Source organism: Hypanus sabinus, chromosome 6, assembly GCF_030144855.1.
Source record: "Hypanus sabinus isolate sHypSab1 chromosome 6, sHypSab1.hap1, whole genome shotgun sequence".
Lineage (NCBI taxonomy): Eukaryota > Metazoa > Chordata > Chondrichthyes > Myliobatiformes > Dasyatidae > Hypanus > Hypanus sabinus.
In genome coordinates, this window is record NC_082711.1 from 179,865,265 (window position 1) to 179,883,378 (window position 18,114).

At 40.8% G+C, this 18,114-nt stretch overlaps 1 protein-coding gene across 1 annotated transcript in view; it reads left to right on the plus strand.

The window, feature by feature from the left end:
- Nucleotides 1-18,114, plus strand: part of ywhae1 (tyrosine 3-monooxygenase/tryptophan 5-monooxygenase activation protein, epsilon polypeptide 1) — a 37,907-nt gene that overhangs the window by 15,532 nt on the left and 4,261 nt on the right. The window contains exons 2-5 of the mRNA XM_059973731.1: nt 11,129-11,328; nt 13,354-13,460; nt 15,150-15,356; nt 16,094-16,230. Of these exons, the coding sequence (XP_059829714.1) occupies nt 11,129-11,328; nt 13,354-13,460; nt 15,150-15,356; nt 16,094-16,230 (651 nt within the window). The remainder of the gene's footprint in view (nt 1-11,128; nt 11,329-13,353; nt 13,461-15,149; nt 15,357-16,093; nt 16,231-18,114) is intronic.

The following is an 18,114-nucleotide window of genomic DNA, read 5'->3' on the forward strand; positions in this document are numbered from 1 at the left end:
CTTGCAGTATGATGGATGAGATTTGTTTTATTGAGGTTGTCCCCTTTTTGCTGCATCGCCCAGCATTCCCCAATTTTAACCCTAGTCTAATAACAAGGCAAATTACAATGACCAGTGAACCTACCAATCAGTACATCTTTGGACATTGGCACGACATTGGAGCGCCTGGAGGAAACCCAGGTGGTCATGGGGAGAGTGTACAAACTCTTTACAGCAGCGAAAATTGAAAGTGTTTTAAGGTTCTGGTCTTTGTGTTTTGTAGGGATGCACATTTGTAAGTATTATGAGTGATGATAAGTTGTCTGGTCCTTTTATCCTGACTGCCACTCATTTTTAATCTTTCCATCTCCCAGGGTAGAGTGCCCTCCTGCTTCAAAACAACTAACATTGTCCTTGTACCAGTAACATATCTGAACGACTGGCGTCCTGTTGCACTCACCTCAATTATAAGCAAAGGCCTTGAGAGGTTGGTCAAGGATTACACCTGCAGCATACTGTCACCCACACTGGACTCCCTACAATTCACCTACTGCCACACCGATCAACAGATGACACAATAACCACAGCTCCACACACTTCTTGCACATTTAGAGAGGAGGGATGCTTATATGAGAATGCTGTTCTTGGACTACAGTTTAGCATTGAACATCATAACTCCCTCCAGGCTTGACAAGGAGCTCAGAGACCTTGGCCTTGTGCAGCTGGATCCTAGACTTCCTGTCAGATTGCCGGCAGGTGGCAAGTTTGGGCTTCCTCACCTCTGACCCTCAACATAAGAGCCACTTGGGGCGGTGTCTTAATTCCCATCCTTTACGCCCTGTAAACCCATGACTGTGTCGCCACCCACAGCTCCAATCTGCTAATTAAATTTACTGGCAATACTACATTGATTGGCCTTATCTCAAATAATAATGAGGCAGCCTGCAGAAAAGTCTTCACCCTGCCAGTAGTGTCAAGAAAACAACCTCTCCCTCAATGCTGCCAAAACAAAGGAGCTGGTTGTGGACTTCAGGAGGAATGGAGACAGGATAGCCCCTATTGACATCAATGGTTCAGGGGTTGAGAGGGTGAACAGCTTTGAGTTCCTCGGCATACTCATCACTGGGAATCTCACGTGGTCCGTACATATCGGCTGTGTGGTTTAAAAAAAGGTACGACAGCACCTCTTTCACCTCAGACGGTTGAAGTTTGGCATGAATCCCCAAATCCTAGGGACTTTCTACAGGGGCACAATTGAGAGCATCCTGACTGCCTGGTATGGGAATCCTTCAATCGTAGGACTGTGCAGAGAGTGGTGTGGACAGCTCAGCAGCGTTTGTAGATGTGAACTTCTCACTATTCAGGACATTTACAGAGACAGGTGTGTAAAAAGGGCCCGAAGGATCATTGAGGACCCGAGTCACCCCAACCACGAACTTGCAGCTGCTACCATCTGGGAAATGGTACCGCAGCATAGAAGTCAAGACTAACAGGCTCTGAGACAGCTTCTTCCACCAGGCCAGCAGACTGATTGACTCACACCGATACAATTGGATTTCTATGCTATATTGACTGTCCTGTTGTACATACTATTTGTTACAAATTACTATAAATTGCATGTCCAGGTGGAGATATAATGTATGGATGTTTACTGCTTATGTATGTGAATAACCCAACTTAATAAGTTGGAACAAATAGATAGATCAGGTAATTATCAACAGAACAAGGAGAGCAGGAAAGGCAATTTAACAGATGTGCAAGGACCTCTAGGATATTACACCTTAGTGAGTTTTGTTGAGAAGCTGGATAGCTACAGGAGAGAAGCTTCAGAAATAACATAGTTTTGGTGAACTTATAGTTTCTCTGGTGGCAATTTGTTGAATAGGTGACTGCTAGGGTGGGTGAAGCCAGTAACATTTGAGCTCTTTGCTCTGGCATTGAGCAGATCTTTTAATGTCACCGACAGCCAATGGTCTTCTCTGCTGAGTGAACCACTCACTACAACCTAGACTTGGGGAGGAGGCGGCAGAAAACCAAATAGTGGTAGAGGTGGTCAAACACACTTGATGGCTGAGAAAAAATTCATCAGGATACACCTTGAGATGTTAACTTTCTTAAGCTGGAAGAGGAAGGGCAATCTCTGCTGTGTTTTCCAAATGATGAGCATAACAAGCTTGTTTCCCTTCTCTGTATTAATACTGATAGGTCCCAGGAATTTAAATAACACAGCCTGACCATTAATTTCCAAGGTGGAGCTGGTAGGGGTTGTCAGCATAAGTCACTCCTCATTGCCACTGATTTGATAGCATTAAGCTCCAAGTTGTACAAGCACACCATGCTGCAAGCACTTTGGGTTTCTGTTCAAAAGAGACTAATGCTCGGTATTCCTCTGCAGTAGAAAATTCTAAGATTTATGTCTCTGAGAATTTTTTCCCTCATCTCAATTCTAAATGGTCTACCCTTTATCTAAGACTAATCTCTGGTTTCTAGGCTTAATAAGGTCAGTAATGCAGCATAGGAACAGTATCTTTGGCCCAAGTTGTCCATGCTGGCCAAGGTATGTTTAGAATTTAGATGTATTTGGCTGATTTCCTTATAAATCTTTATTGTCCCTCTAAACATTGTTATTGTACCTGCTTCTACTATTTCCTCTAGCAGCTCATTCCAAATGCCCAGCCCCCTAAGTGAAAAGCTTTTCCTTCTGCTCTCTTTTAAATCTTTCCTCTCACTCACCTTTTTGTGTGTCTTCTGTCTTTGTATGATTATACCTTGTGGGGCGGGGGCGGGATTGGGACAATCCATGTTCATGCCCTTCTTGATTTTGTTTAACTCTGAGGTTACCATTCAGCTTTCTATCTCCAGGGGGCAAAAGTCTTAGCTTCTAATCACTTAAAGCTCTCCAGTCCTGGTAACATCCTTGTGAATCTTAACTGCACTTTCTAGCCTAATGGTGTTTAAGAATAGTTGGGTAACCGGATGTTTGTACAATGCTTATATGGTTTCACCACTGATTTGTACAGTCGCAACATGATATTTCAACTCAATTCCCTGTCTGATGAAGTAAAGTGTGTTAAGCACTACCTTCAACCTGCTTACCTATGTCACCACTTTCAGGGAATTATGCATCCCTAGGTCTCTCTGGGGGCCTATCCATTTGTAATGCAAGTCCTGCCCTTGTGTAACTTGCCAGAATATAGCGCTTAGCACTTGTCTGAACTAACATCTATTTCCTGGCCGCCACCCTGGTTCATCTGTATTCTCCTTTCCAACGTATTTTCCCTGCAGCCACTCTGTTGGGTCTTGTAAGAATTTGGCATGTTTCAATGGATTACTCACAATTTTCTAACTGGCGAATAGAACTAGTCTGCTGTCTCTGACAGAAAACTGCGTCAAATCTCTGGTGCCTGTCAAGTGAAGCTCTGGTATACTCTGTACAAAAAAAAATACACTTTTTAGTTCAGAAGAGCAAAACTGCACAGTTCTTCCCATGTAGGATATCTGTTTGCAGATGCTCATGATGGCCAGGATGCTATTTGCTAACCTTGTGCCATCTTTTAGTTTTCAATGGCTTAGCAGTACAAACAGTACAACATTTATTGATATTCAAAGCTGTAGTTTCTCCTATAGTTCAAATGAAATTGAACCAGCTTTGAGGATTGTTAGGACAGCTGGTGGAGGCATGGTATAGGGTGGTTTCAATATTACCATTTGAGGGCGTGGTTAGAAGCAAGTTTGGAACTGCATTTGTTCTCAGCCGGTAAGTCTACTTTCTAGCTTTAGGCCATGAAAAAAGAAAATTCAAGTTTTGACTCCACATAATTACGTGGCAGTTCATAATGTTTGTACTTTTGGGTGGATATTGAGAGGAAAGATTTGTCTGGCAGCGCAAATTTAAGTAATTGATAAATGACCTAATGGTTTTACTTCAAAGATATGTTCTTGGGTCAAGTGCTGTAGTTTTTTAAGGTTACAGTTCTTTAAAGACTTGACCGATTGGTACTTTCGATTAGTATTGCAGTTTGGGTTTGGCTCTTGTATTCAGCCTGAATGTTATCACCTTATTAATATACATTAGTGTGTGAGTGTATATTTAGATACGGTGCAGGAAGACAGCCAGTACATGGAATTCCAGTTCAGTGAGATGGTAGATATTTCAAGCAAGATGGCTTTATTCATGGGTTGGTAGACTCGGTTACCATTTTTAAATTTGTATTTTTGTACCTGATTCCCTGGCACCTCTTAATTTATATCTTCAGTCAGCTTTGATTTTCAGTTTTAAATCGCAGGAAGTTAAGAACTAAATGAAACTAGCATTATATTTATAGAGTTAAAGGCATTTGATGGATGTGGGCCTGTACTTGCTGGTGTTTGGAAGAATGAGGGGGGAGGGAATCTCATTGAAAACTTGCGTCCTCCAATATTCGATAAAGTGGATACAGAGAATCTTTCTAATTATTGGAGAGTTTGTAGTGCATTGTCACTGGGCGGGGCATGTATAGACAGTGGGTGGTTCTGAATCAGTCACATGTTGTTTCTGTGGAACATAAGGGTGTGGGTATATGTTCTATTCAGCTTGTTACAATATGCTTGTCACATGTTTTGCCTTTGACATGTAATTTAACTGTATTGCACATTGATTCTTGGAATAGAGTTGTCTAGACAGGTATAGCTGAGATCTGAAAAGATAGCTTAACTTACAGCATTCTGAATGGGGACAGTAGCTTTCACATTCCCAAATTTATGTGGAGATTGTACAAACTACTGGAGTTGAACTCCAGAACCTTAGCAATCTGGGTGAGGTGGGAAGGGTGGCTTGGCAGCACTGCCGTTGACTGAGCTGGCCAGTTCTTGTAGTTCATAGTTGGCAGACCCAGTCCAGAAGTTATAAACCATCAAGGGATAGATCTAGCTGTGGCAGTGTAATTTGTCAGTAATAATGTTGAGTTAATCTGAGGCACATTCCCACCTGTTTGCAATTTAAGTGCAAATTCAGCCCATGCCACTGGTTTTTGTTGAAATTGTTTAATTACTGTAACACTGAAATACAAACACCTTACACACTGATGTTATTGCTTGAATTTTCTTACCTTGACTACCTTGCATTGTAATGGTAGACATGGAGTACAGAAACTGCTTCTAAAGCCCATTACACTCAGTCCATCATCATCATTATACTAATCCCAATTATCGTCATTTGGTAGTTCAAGTTGGTGTGCAAATATTAAAGTTTGGAATATTATTTGTTGAGCACACAATTAAACTGCAGTAATGTATTAGAATGCCAGTGCTCCTGCCTACTCTGGGGGAGGAGTGGGGAAGAAAATGAATGAAAGAAAGGTAAAGGCAACAAGCCTCAAACTCTGGAAGTTGAAGGATATTAAGGCTTTGATAAAGAGATTATAAGGGAAGTGATGGATACTGAACACAGGCAAGGGGAGAGAGGAAGTTCTATATCAGATGAAATTGGAGAACAAAGACACAGACCATTAAGTATTACTGCTTGAAAATCCCAACTATATTAAATAGCTATATTAAAAGAAAAAGTAGCCAGGGAGAGAGTAGGGCCCATTAGAGATAGATTAAAACACAATCAGCGGGTGCAGCCGGAGGAAGCGAGCAAGGTTTAAGTGAATATTGTTAAGGGATTCATTTATGAGAAATACAGATTTCAGGGAGAAAGGCAGTGATATTCCAAACATTAAAAAGTAGGATGTATTAAATGGCTTAATAGGCATAAAGGCAGATGTAACCCCCAAAAACTGGTGATGTATCCCAGTATAATATAGGAAACAAGGGAGGAAAATGCTGGAATGCTGACAAATCTTTAAAATCTTTGCTGCATGACATCAGATTACTAAAGGTCGTTATGTGCAGTACCAACATTCAGGGTTAGTCAGGTTGTGCCAATGTAGGAAAGTCATTGGGAGGAAAAAAACCTGAGACATATTATCAAGAAGACAGTGGAGTATTACAAGTGCACAGACATATAAATATTAGAAGAAAAGTAAAAAGGAATTTTTAAAAATACCTCAAACTAACAGAAGGGGGTCATCACTTTCCCAGCTGTAGGTTGACTCATTATGGTGGCATGCAGAGGGTGAGAAACATTGTCCAGAATTACCAGGATTTTCTTAAGGGTCCTTTGTTTTCCCATAGCCTCCAGAAAGTCCAGTTTGATTCCTATAACAGACCCAGCCTTTCTGATCAGTTTATTGAACCTGTTGATGCCATTGCCCTATCTCCAACAGAGTTCCTTTAGCAATGCTTCTTTTACATTGAATGTCCTTGCAAGTTCCCCATTGTTAATTTTGTTGAATAGTCATTGACAGGACCAAATTCCCCACTAGTGGAAAGAATAGTTCAGAAGCTTGATGTTTGTTCTATCACACTCAAAAATTTCCACCATCTCCCAAGAAAAGTCAACATTGTGGAGAGTGATCTAAACTGGATGAGTGTAGCTCCAAATACTTATAAGGGTCAATCAGGATCAACTTGCTCAGTTAATATAGCAATCCGTCATTCTAAATTTCATTCTCTTCACCACTGGTATGTAGTGGCTGCACGATATACAATCTGAACATTGATCTATGGTTACTGGACCAGGCTAATTCCAGCAGCCCCTGCCAAATCTATTGTCACTAAGAAAGGTGTGCTTGAAACTATCTCTGCTTGTTTCCCTCTTAATGCTTTTTAATATGAAAATGTTGTCATTATTTGAGTCTATATCCTGGTTTAACTCTTTGTAACTCTCTCAGGACTTCACTTACAGTGACTCTTATACGCCATCTTTAGGGCAATTGAGTATGAGCAGATCTGAAGAATTTAACAAGGTAGAAAGCACATTTATGCCTGTCCTTATGAATAGCCGGTGACCACCAGACTATGTTACAAACTATCAGGAAAGCAAAATGACTAATGCAGGTCTCTATCTATATACTACCAAAACTCTCATGCTCTGTCTGCTTGTGACCTCCACTTAGCGCAAACGGTGCATTACAGTGGCACTATTTTTGGCTACATCGACTTAAATTGCGCTAACTTACAGAATGCAGGCGAAGTTCAGGGTTATATATTCGTATATAAAATTGTTCATTCACCAAAATCAACAGGCTGCCTTTCACCCAAGAGCCGATACGCCATCCTGGAAACGGGATGCGGCACCACGATGCATGCGCATGGCCAGCCTCAGCAGTGACACCAACTGGACGGAGCAAAAGGGCAGGGCAGCTCAATTTCGAGTGGTCGCGTACTGCTGATCACTATCAGCATGTGCAGGATTGGGACAGATCAAACTGCCACCCATCAATAAGGGATCATTAAATCTTATTGTAATGACGTACTTCTCTTTCAATATTTTTATTAGTTTCTGCATAAAGGAATAGAGTACAAGAAGATAATACAAGTTTAAAAAAATGAGTACCAAATACATTGTATTAAAAATACAGCTACGATCACAAAACCCTGTATTCATAAAAATTGGATTAAATCGTAATATTGAAATATAATATTGTTATACAGGGAAAAATCTAAACCCACTACCGAAGTCAGAATTGTTAGGAAAAGCAAGAAAAAAGGGGGGAACCCCTTATAGTGAAATACTATTACCCACCATCTGTACTTTTACAACAAATCAAAGGTTTTGAAAATATCTCAAAAATAGTCCCCACAATGTTGACTGGATTCAAAAACTGAACATCGGATATTCTTCTAAGTTTAAGCATGACATAACATCCCGTAACCTGTAATGATGTACCTCGAGACACCCATAAAACCCTTTGCTGCAGTCAAAAGACAGCAGTGACGATATCACGTCCAATTGGGGGGGGGGGGGGAAGAGTGCCAACCACATCATCAAGAATAATCAGCTTCCTTTGGTATTACTGCTTCATATCTTCCATCCAATATTAGCGTTAAAAAAAAATTGGTCAGCCTAGTTATGCCAAGTGGGAAGAGGGGGGGACATTATGGTCACGAGATGACGCTAAACGTCGTCGGGAAGCGACAAGGAGAGGGAGAGAACAAGAATTGTATGAGGCCAGGGCCACTCGACTCCAGGACCAAAGAGTCAGGACAAAAAAGATGAGAGAAGAAGAGACAGAGGAGAGGCATGCACATCTCCAGAATGGCAACGAGAGGCACAAGGGTGGCAGATCAACCAGAAATGTTGGCATCAGAAGTGTCCTTTGTTAAACCAGGAGAAGCTATATTTGCCTTGCTACATGTCTTTCTTTGTCAATAAAATGGTTTTACTTTTTCAATTTCCAAAGCAAAGCAATAGCATTCAGGAAAAGTTAATGTTCATTCTGGTCACATCAGACTGCACTACCTTTCTCTCAAAGGGTGCCCCAATGGGTCACCCCATCTAGTTCTCTGCTAATAGCCTTTTTAAATCTGATATTTGCTTGCAGTTGGATTGAGAATTTGCTGTTGTGTAATAAGTTGTTGGGTGAGATACGCCTTTGCATCTTGTCATTAATTATCTTGAATCATTATCTTTAACAGTTGTGGCTGGCCTATGAATCCTACTAGGTGTACACAATTAAAAGTTTTGTAGTGGTTCTTGCTTGTCTCAGGAGCTCCTGCTATAAGTAGACATGCACTCCTAATTGTGGGTGCCAGGGCATAGTTCAATTTGTCTAATAGTTTCCTATTTCAGGTAACGTCACTAGTGTAATGTGTTTCTAGGTGGCATGTTTAACATTTGTGAGTGATTTGTATTTGCTGAGTTTCTGCATTTGGCTGTCAATCAGCCACTAATTGTTTTTGAAGTTATTTGCAGATGTGTGCAAATCTTGTACTACATAGTTTTAAATGGAAGCATGTATGAGATTGTGTTAAGTACAATTGTGCGATGTCTAGTTCCCATGGTGCCTAACAATAGAGGGCATGGGTTTCAAGTGAGAGGGAAGAGGCTTGAAGGGGATCTAAGGGGCAAATTTTTCACACAATGGTTGTTATTGGGAGTTGACTGCTAACAGGTTGCATAGAATAGTACAGCACCCTGACTCACATATAACCCCCCACCTTAAATTCCTCCATATATTTGTCTAGTACTCTCTTAAACTTCATTAGTGTATCTGCCTCCACCATTGACTCAGGCAGTGCATTCCACACACCAACCACTCTCTGAGTGAAAAACTTCCTCTAATATCCCCCTTGAACTTCCCTCCCCTTACCTTAAAGCCATGTCCTCTTGTACTGAGCAGTGGTCAGTGGGGAAGAGGTGCTGGCTGTCCACTCTGTCTATTCCTCTTAATATCTTCTACACCTCTATCATGTCTCCTCTCATCCTCCTCCTCTCCAAAGAGTAAAGCCCTAGCTCCCTTAATCTCTTATCATAATCCATACTCTAAGCCAGACAGCATCCTAGTAAATCTCCTCTGTACCCTTTTTAATGCTTCCACATCCTTCCTATAGTGAGGCGACCAGAACTGGACACAGTACTTCAAGTGTGGCCTAACTAGAGTTTTATAGAGCTGCATCATTAGCCCGCAGCTCTTAAATTCTATCCCTCGACTTATGAAAGCTAACACCCCATATCTTTCTTAACTATCCTATCTACCTGTGAGGCAACTTTCAGGGATCTGTGGACATGTACCCCCAGATCCCTCTGCTCCTCCACACTACCGAGTATCCTGCCATTTACTTTGTACTCTGCCTTGGAGTTTGTCCTTCCAAAGTGTACCACCTCACACTTCTCTGGGTTGAACTCCATCTGCCACTTCTGCATCCCATCAATGTCGCTCTGCAATCTTTGACAATCCTCTATACTATCTGCAACACCACTAACCTTTGTGTCGTCTGCAAACTTGCCAACCCACCCTTCTACCCCCACAACCAGGTCGATAATAAAAATCATGAAAAGTAGAGGTCCCAGAACCAATCCTGTGGGACACCACTAGTCACAACCCTCCAATCTGAATGTACTCCCGCCACCACGACCCTCTGCCTTCTGCAGGCAAGCTAATTCTGAATCCACCTGGCCAAACTTCCCTGGATCCCATGCCTTATGACTTTCTGAATAAGCCTACTGTGTGGTTGTGGAGGCAGGAACAGTAACAGTATTTACAAGGCAGCTGGATAGGTACTTGAATGAGCATGTCATAGAGGGATATGGACTTAATGTAGACAAGTTATAATGGTTGCAGTAGGTGTGGTACAAAGGTCTTGTTTTTGTGCTCTACAACTAAGTGTGTTCTATATAGAGATTTAGGACATTTGAAGCAGGTGCTTTGTTTATGGTTTAATATTGATGCTGTTCTGTGCTGAAGCAAAAATTGCTTTTCGTGCTTGACAAATGATGGGTTTCTTGACATCTAATAATGGAGAGCAAATTGTACAGATACCTGTCTGATCTGGAACTAATAAACTGTAGGAAAATTACATAAGTTTAATACTGAGAATTCTTTGCTGTAAGAAGCAATCATAATGGGAAAAAAAACTAGTAAAAGCCCCTTCCATGTTCTACAGTCTTTTAGATTCCTTCAGCTCTTCACCTCTTCCACTTATTGCCTCCCAGCTTTTTGCATCATTCTACCATCCATCTCGGCCATCACCTGGTAGTTTGTACTCCTTACCACCACCACCACCACCTTACTTTGGTTTCTGCCCCATTCCTTCCCAGTTCTGGTGAAGGGTCTTGGCCTGAATGTTAACTTTATTCCTCCCCATAGATGCTACCTGACCTGCCTCCAATATTTTGTGTGTTTTTAAAATTGCTTCCAATTTTTGTATGTATTCAGATTAGTAGGGAATGTGGCAAACTTGTCTTATCTTGATTATATCTTTTGTTCCAGGTAATTCAGTTTGTACATTCCCAGATGAAGATTAATGGAAGCATTTGTAGTGCTTAGTTAAATTAAACAAACTAGCAGTTTTAAGGTGTAAAGCAAAAATATATCCACCCAAAGTGGTTGTATGACATCGAAGTTAACTTAGTGCTAAACACTAAACTTGGCAACTTGCATGTGGAGTATTAGTGCAAAAGTGATTGGTAGCTCTACTAGGACAGTAAAACCTGAGGTTCTTGCTCTATAAAGATTAATTTTGCATCAAATAATGAAATGAGAAACTTACAAGGCTACAATTATGGCTTTACATTGGTCAATCATTGTTTCTATGCCAATAAACACATTTCCTTCTTCAACAGAAATGGTGGAATCGATGAAGAAAGTAGCTGGTATGGATGTGGAGTTGACGGTTGAGGAAAGGAATTTACTGTCTGTGGCCTACAAAAATGTTATTGGAGCACGGAGAGCGTCCTGGAGGATAATCAGCAGTATTGAGCAGAAGGAAGAGAATAAGGGTGGAGAGGAAAAGATAAAAATGATCCGTGAATACAGACAGACGGTGAGCCTTACCAATTTATAGGTGTCAGCAGACAGTGATTTGGTTGCTTACAACACTGATTTCTGAACCTCAGTGCTTTGCATTGGGTTTGGATTTTGTTTTGTGTATTGTATTAAGTATCTTATTAAAATTCTGTTCAGTGTTACTTTCATTATCCGATTAAATGATCTTTGGAGAAAATGCGAAGTTGCCAGGTAAGGTGATAGGGTTCCTGCCAGATTTGATTGCAGGAGATTGGTCCAGCTAGAGAGCTATTTGGTCAGAGCAGCTGATGACAGTCTTGAAAATATTCTCAAGATTTAAGCATTTTAAAAGGAAAACAAGAGCAATAGACTAACCCTTTCATACCTAGAATTATGATCCACACTGGGAGTAGGTACATGTATATAACCTTTGTTCTGCATATTTGGTATAAATGATGCTCTGTGACTTAGGAGTTGATCAGGTTAGTGCCTTGGCTCAACCATTCCTGCTCTGCCCTTCTACCACAAGACTAGAAATGGCAAAATTCTAGTTTTTAAAAGGTTCAGTCCTATTAACAACTCTGCAGATAAAGCTCAGCCTTGATTGAATAGTAAGGAGGTCCTTCCAGCCATAGGGAGCAGTGCTGGGTTTAGGTGTATTCTCTGCTGCAGATGAGTGATTTGCATTGTCAGGAACTTAATCTTACAGTAAAACTGTTTACTATTTTATCAGTTCTGTTCCAACCAAGATTCAAATCTTGCTTTGCAAGGAACTTTCTGCTAAGAATGGTGGAAACTAGCTGGATGATTCAAGGGCTGCCAAGGTGTTAATTAATTCCAGCATTCTGTTCTGCTTGATGATTAGCATATAGACTTCAGTTCAAATTATGTGGAAAATCTCAGTTTTAGAAATCCGTTAGAAATCCATTTAGTTCATAATTTACAGTGGTTGTGTAATGTAGGTATAGTATGACATACTTTGTCTCGTGCCAAATTCCTGCCTCTGTACATGGTGATCTGCTGCTCTGAGATAATTCCCATTTGAGATCTTAGTATGTGAGAGTATGTGGCTAAATTTTAACGGCTGGTAGGAATGTTCTATTTTTAAGTGGGCGAATTGCCGGAGCTGTTCCAGTGTTTTCATTTCCTTCCCCCTTAAGTTGTGAAACTTCTGAAGATCTACGTTTCACAATTTTTTTTGCAGTTTCCTGCAGTTTTTATAGGGTGATTTTACAGAGCATTACATGGCAGGGTAATACAGAACGTGGTCCAAGCTAACATTCAGTGGATGACTACATGTACAGCGTGGAAATGAGCCATTGCAGATTATTCCCATGTTCCTTTTGTCATCGGTTTCACTTGCTGATCTAATCGGAATAGTAGTCACTCTTGGCTGAGGTTTAATTACATCAGTGAAAGTCGATTTGGAGCAAGGCAGAAATGGTTTGGTCATCCTGCTCAAGTTCAGAAATCTTTTCACTTGTTTCCTTTTAGGAGGGTAGTTGGAAACGTCCTAATTCTTTGCAAAGCAAATACTGTGGTGTTTTGGATCAGTTAGAATCTAACTTGGCGCTCTTTGAGGTGCATTGTATCCCTTTGATACTTCCATTCAATTAGTGTTGCACTTGAACATGTTTCTGGTGCTTTTGTTCAGTTCAATATTTTGTATGTGGTGTTTAATGCCTCAGTGATGCACTTTGCCTTAGAAATCAGTATAAGTTTGCTTCTATCTAGGAACACGTTAAATGTATCTCAGACACAAATGTCCAATTAACAGCTCCAAACCCAAAAGCCATATTGCATGGATACACATCGTCATTTGTGACTTTTTGTTGTAAACTGCTGTGAAGCATAGCAATTCAGTTAACTTATCTTCTGATAGCTGAATGCATTGAGACATTTTCACTTAAATGACTTGCATTCCATGGCTCATTGGTAAGCTCTGGTTGTCAATGTTAGCATTAGCACAACTTTATCTAGTGAAATTTGCATTGATCTTGTCAATATGTAATGGTGACTTATATAGGCTCTAGAGTGTTAAAAATGCTTTTTATTGTTTCAGGTTGAGAATGAGCTGAAATCAATTTGTAATGACATTCTGGATGTACTGGATAAACACCTCATTCCTGCTGCCAACACTGGGGAGTCAAAGGTTTTCTACTATAAAATGTACGTACCAGGCATTTCGGGGAAGTGTATAAGAACTGATTGCACAAAAGTGTTCCACAATCATACTGGCATTTGCTGATTACTGGCTCTCAATAGGAGCAATGGACAGTTTAAATCAACTGGAATGTATGTATTGCCCTGTAGTTTGCAGCTTCATTATAAAATAGCACTGTTTATGAGGGGTTCATCTGAGAGTTGAGAATTGATAATGTTGCCTTAGTGATCTAGTCCAGTAGATAGCTGCTTCCTCGTGATCGTGATCTTAGGACGTAAGGTGTATTTCTGGACTCATCATTGGACTTGGGGCCATTGAAAATATCAGTACAATTATCCAGTGATTTCTTTCAGTGTGCCTCCATGTGGGTATCTGCAAGTATGTCAGAGGCAGCAATGTCTGACTGTCTGCTTTGTCCTATTAAACTGCATCTGGCTGGATCAAGCAGGGTAGAAAGCTGCTATTACCAATTAAAATAAGGCTTTAAACTGATGTTCAGACAACATTCCACAAGAGGCTTTTGCATTAGGTAAGAACTCACAATATTGGTGGAAGTGGATTGAAAACTGGGTCAGAATAAATGGGCCTTATCTCAAGCAGTAAATTAGTGGAGCATCCCAAGGATCCACTCTTGGCCTTCAATCATTTACCAGAAATATTAATCACTTGAAAGGTAGCAGAATGCCAACCAAGTTTGTGGAGCAAATGTTGGTATGCTGTGATTATTTTGCTGCCACAGGATGTAGATAGTTCAGTAGGTGATCTGTTATTAAATGGAGTTTAATGTGGGGTAAGTATGAGGTCCTACACGGGTGAGAAAAATCAAGAGGCAAACTTCTGGCTCAAGAGAAATCTAGAAATGGAGTACAAAGGGATCTAGGTTTTTCAGGGATCAAAAGGATAGACAAATGTAGCTGGCTACAAAGGTAAATGGCTTATTGGCCCTTTTCAAGGTAGCTGGTTTATAAATATTGTTTCATATTTACAGGGTGTCAAGTTGCACGTGGAGTACTGTGTACTGTAGTCCTACTATTGGAGGTAGTCCAGAAAAGATTTACTGTAGACTAATAGCTGCTCCAAGGCATTTGTTCATCATGGATAATTAAAAACTGTATAGTGTGGATCTGTATTCTTTAAAGTACAGATAATTGATGGGTGATCATATGGATAGCTGAACCCCAGGCCAGGGTTGGGAGTAGAAGTGGGCATGACGGTAGATGTTGAGATATTTCCAGTAGTGGAAGACTCCAACAAAGAAACCTCGTTTCAAAGTCGGAGGCAAGACACTTAAAGTGGAAGGTGGTGATGGTCGAGAACCCTGTACCCAAGAGGATTGTGGAGGTATTTGAGGTGATGGATAAATATTTGAAAGGTTGAGGAACTGCAGGAAATGCAAAGGCCTGAGGCAGACAAGCTGTGAAAGTTGGAGTGGGCTTGATGAACCTACTGACTTTGTTCCTGCTTGGTTTTGTTAAACAATAGATGTTAATCTAGTCTCATTGTAATTGATTCTATTGGAAGATGTGGGATAGAACATAATGTTAAGGAAGGAGGTAATGTGGGAATCATTTAATTACTGACAGTTTTCAAAAGCAGGTAATTTTTGTGTTGATCTGTTTTAATGAAACTGGTTTTAAATTTTCATTGTGGTGATGTTGCCTGGGATTACTGATTGTTCATTGTTCATATTGCAGGAAAGGTGATTACCACAGGTATCTGGCAGAGTTTGCAACAGGGAATGACCGGAAGGAAGCGGCAGAGAACAGCTTGGTCGCTTACAAGGCGGCTAGTGATATTGCAATGACAGAACTTCCGCCAACGCACCCCATCCGCTTAGGGCTTGCTTTGAATTTCTCTGTATTCTATTATGAAATCCTCAATTCCCCTGACCGTGCCTGCAGGTATGTATGGAATATAGAATTGCAAATGTTGCCATAGCTGTTTTTGTATGTCAGAATTATTTTTTGTTAGTTTGTTTTGAAGGCTTTGGTCTTTATTATGGGTCCCAGGAGTACTCTGGTGCCTTGTCTGAATAGTACCTTGTGTGTGTGCTGTTTCAGTATGACTCTATACAGCTGGCAGTGTAGGATTTAGGAGTTCAGTGCTGACATCCTCTGTAAGAAGCTTGTAAGCGTGTGGGTTTCCTCTGGGAGCCAAAGTTCCCTCCCATTGTCCAAAGACATACTGGTTAATGGGTATATTGTAAATTGACATGTGATAAGGCTAGGGTTAAATCGGGGGTATTACTGGGTGACGCGGCTCACTGGGCTGGAAGGGCCTGTTCTGCACTCTTATCTGTAAATTAGTTGATATATCCCCACTCTAGACTGCCAATCTGAGGGATTACTGTAACCTTGGTGTGTAACATTAAACTGATGTCACGCTGCCCTTTATGCTTCAAATGGATAAAAGTTTCCTGGTACATTTTCGATGGACTTCCAGTTGACATTCTTTCCCCTTGCAGTGCTGCCAAAACAGTGTGTTCATTTAAATTATGCAGGTTCTGAGAGATTGCTCCTTTAGAGCAGCTCCTCCAGCTGCTGAATCATTCCACCGAAAGCTATAGGCTGAGATGCTAAGTACCAATCTGGACAGTCACATCCTCATTTGACTGATAGAACAAACTTTCACCTTGCAGATTGGCAAAGGCGGCATTTGATGATGCAATTGCAGAACTGGATACCTTGAGTGAAGAAAGCTACAAGGACTCTACACTCATTATGCAGTTGTTACGTGACAACTTGACACTATGGACTTCAGACATGCAGGGAGATGGTACGTAAATGGCCAAAGTTATTGATTTGCAGGATCTTACTTCCTTGTGTAGAATCAAATCATTTTCCTCTATGCCTTGTTCTTTACCTTTGTTTCTTTGAAACCCAAAGAGGAGTGGTTGTGTTTGAACTAAATAGTGAGATCACAGTACAACTATTTTATATCTCATTGCATGTGTCATGCAGTAAAGATAATGGAGAAGCTTACTTTCATCCAGATTACTACAGGGATAAAAAAATTAAATGGGTTTCTTCTAAGGTGACTGGTGTTTTGGAAACATCCTTTGGGACAGTTTATCCTATTTGACTTGCAAGTCAAGTCAGCATTGCCGGTCTTCTGTCAACTGGAAATAACCTAATTAGATTATCTCCACTGGTTTTGTTCAAATTGGTACATTGAGGTTTTAGCTTTATGAATGCCTTCTGGGTCTTTTTAAGTAGCCACTTCATTTACAGTCATGTTATGGACATAAATGCTTTAAGACTTGAGAGCAAAATTGCCCATTTGTCCTATTATGTCTGCTCTGTCATTCGATCATGACAGATTTCCTTTTCAGCCCCATTATCCTGCTTTTTCCCCTATAACCTTTGACTAAGTCAAACTCAGCTTTAAATACACCTAATAATTTGACCACCATCACTGTCTGGCAATGAATTCCGAAGATTCACCACTCTCTGACTAAAGAAATTCCTCTTCACCTGTTTTAAAGGGATGTCCTTCTATTCTGAGTCTCTGACTTCTGAACTCCTATTATTGGAACCATCCTCTCCACATCCACTCTAGACCTTTCAATATTTAGTTGGTTTAATGAGATTCTTTTTCTCTTCTTCCCCCACCACCAATCTTCTAAGCTCCAATGAGTACAGCAGGCCAGGCAGCATCTATAGGAAGAAGTACAGTCGATGTTTCGGACCAAGGCCCTTCGTCAGGACTAACTGAAAGAAAAGATAGGAAGAGATTTGAAAGTTAGTCCTGGCGAAGGGTCTCGACTCGAAGCGTCGACTGTACTTTTTCCTATAGATGCTGCCTGGCCTGTTGCGTTCCACCAGCATTTTGTCTGTGTTGCTTGAGTTTCCAGCATCTGCAGATTTCCTCGTGTTTCCAATGAGTACAGATCCAGATCCATCAAATGTTCCTCATACTTCTCATACTTAACCCTTTTGTTCCCAGAATAATTCTTGAGAACCTCCTCTGGCCCCTCTTCAATGATAGCACGTCCTTTTTTTTTTAGAAAAGGGGGCTAGAACTTATCTCAATACTCTCAAGTGCAGTCTGACCAGCACTTTATAAAGCCTCGGAATTACATCCTTTCATATTCTAATCCTCTCAAAATGAATCTTAACTAAGTATTTGCCTTTCTTACCACCTGCAAGTTAATCTTTGGGGAATCATGCATGAGGACTCCCAAATCTCTTTACTCTTGTTTCCATATCTTCTCCTTGTTCAGAAAGTAACTACATCTTTGTTCCTTCTACCAAAGTGCATGACCATGCACTAGCCTATGCAGTATTCCATTGACCTCTTCTTTCCTCATTCTCCTAATCTGTCTAAGACCTGCAGGCTTCCTGCTTCCTCAAAGCTCCCTGCCTCTCCACATATCTTTGAATCGTCAAACTTGGCCACAAAGCCAACAATCCCATTAACCAGATCATTGACATAAAATGTGAAAAGAAGCAATCAATCCCTGTGGGACACAGTCACCGGCAGCCAACCATTCCCTTTATTCCTACCTACTCTGCCTTCTGGTTTCTTTCCATAACACCATGGGCCCTTGTCTTGTTTAGTCATCTTGTCAAAGGTCTTTGGAAAGTCCAAGGAAACAACATGAATTGACTCTGCTTTGTCTATTCTGTTCCAAGGGTTCTCAACATTCAAGCAAGTAAG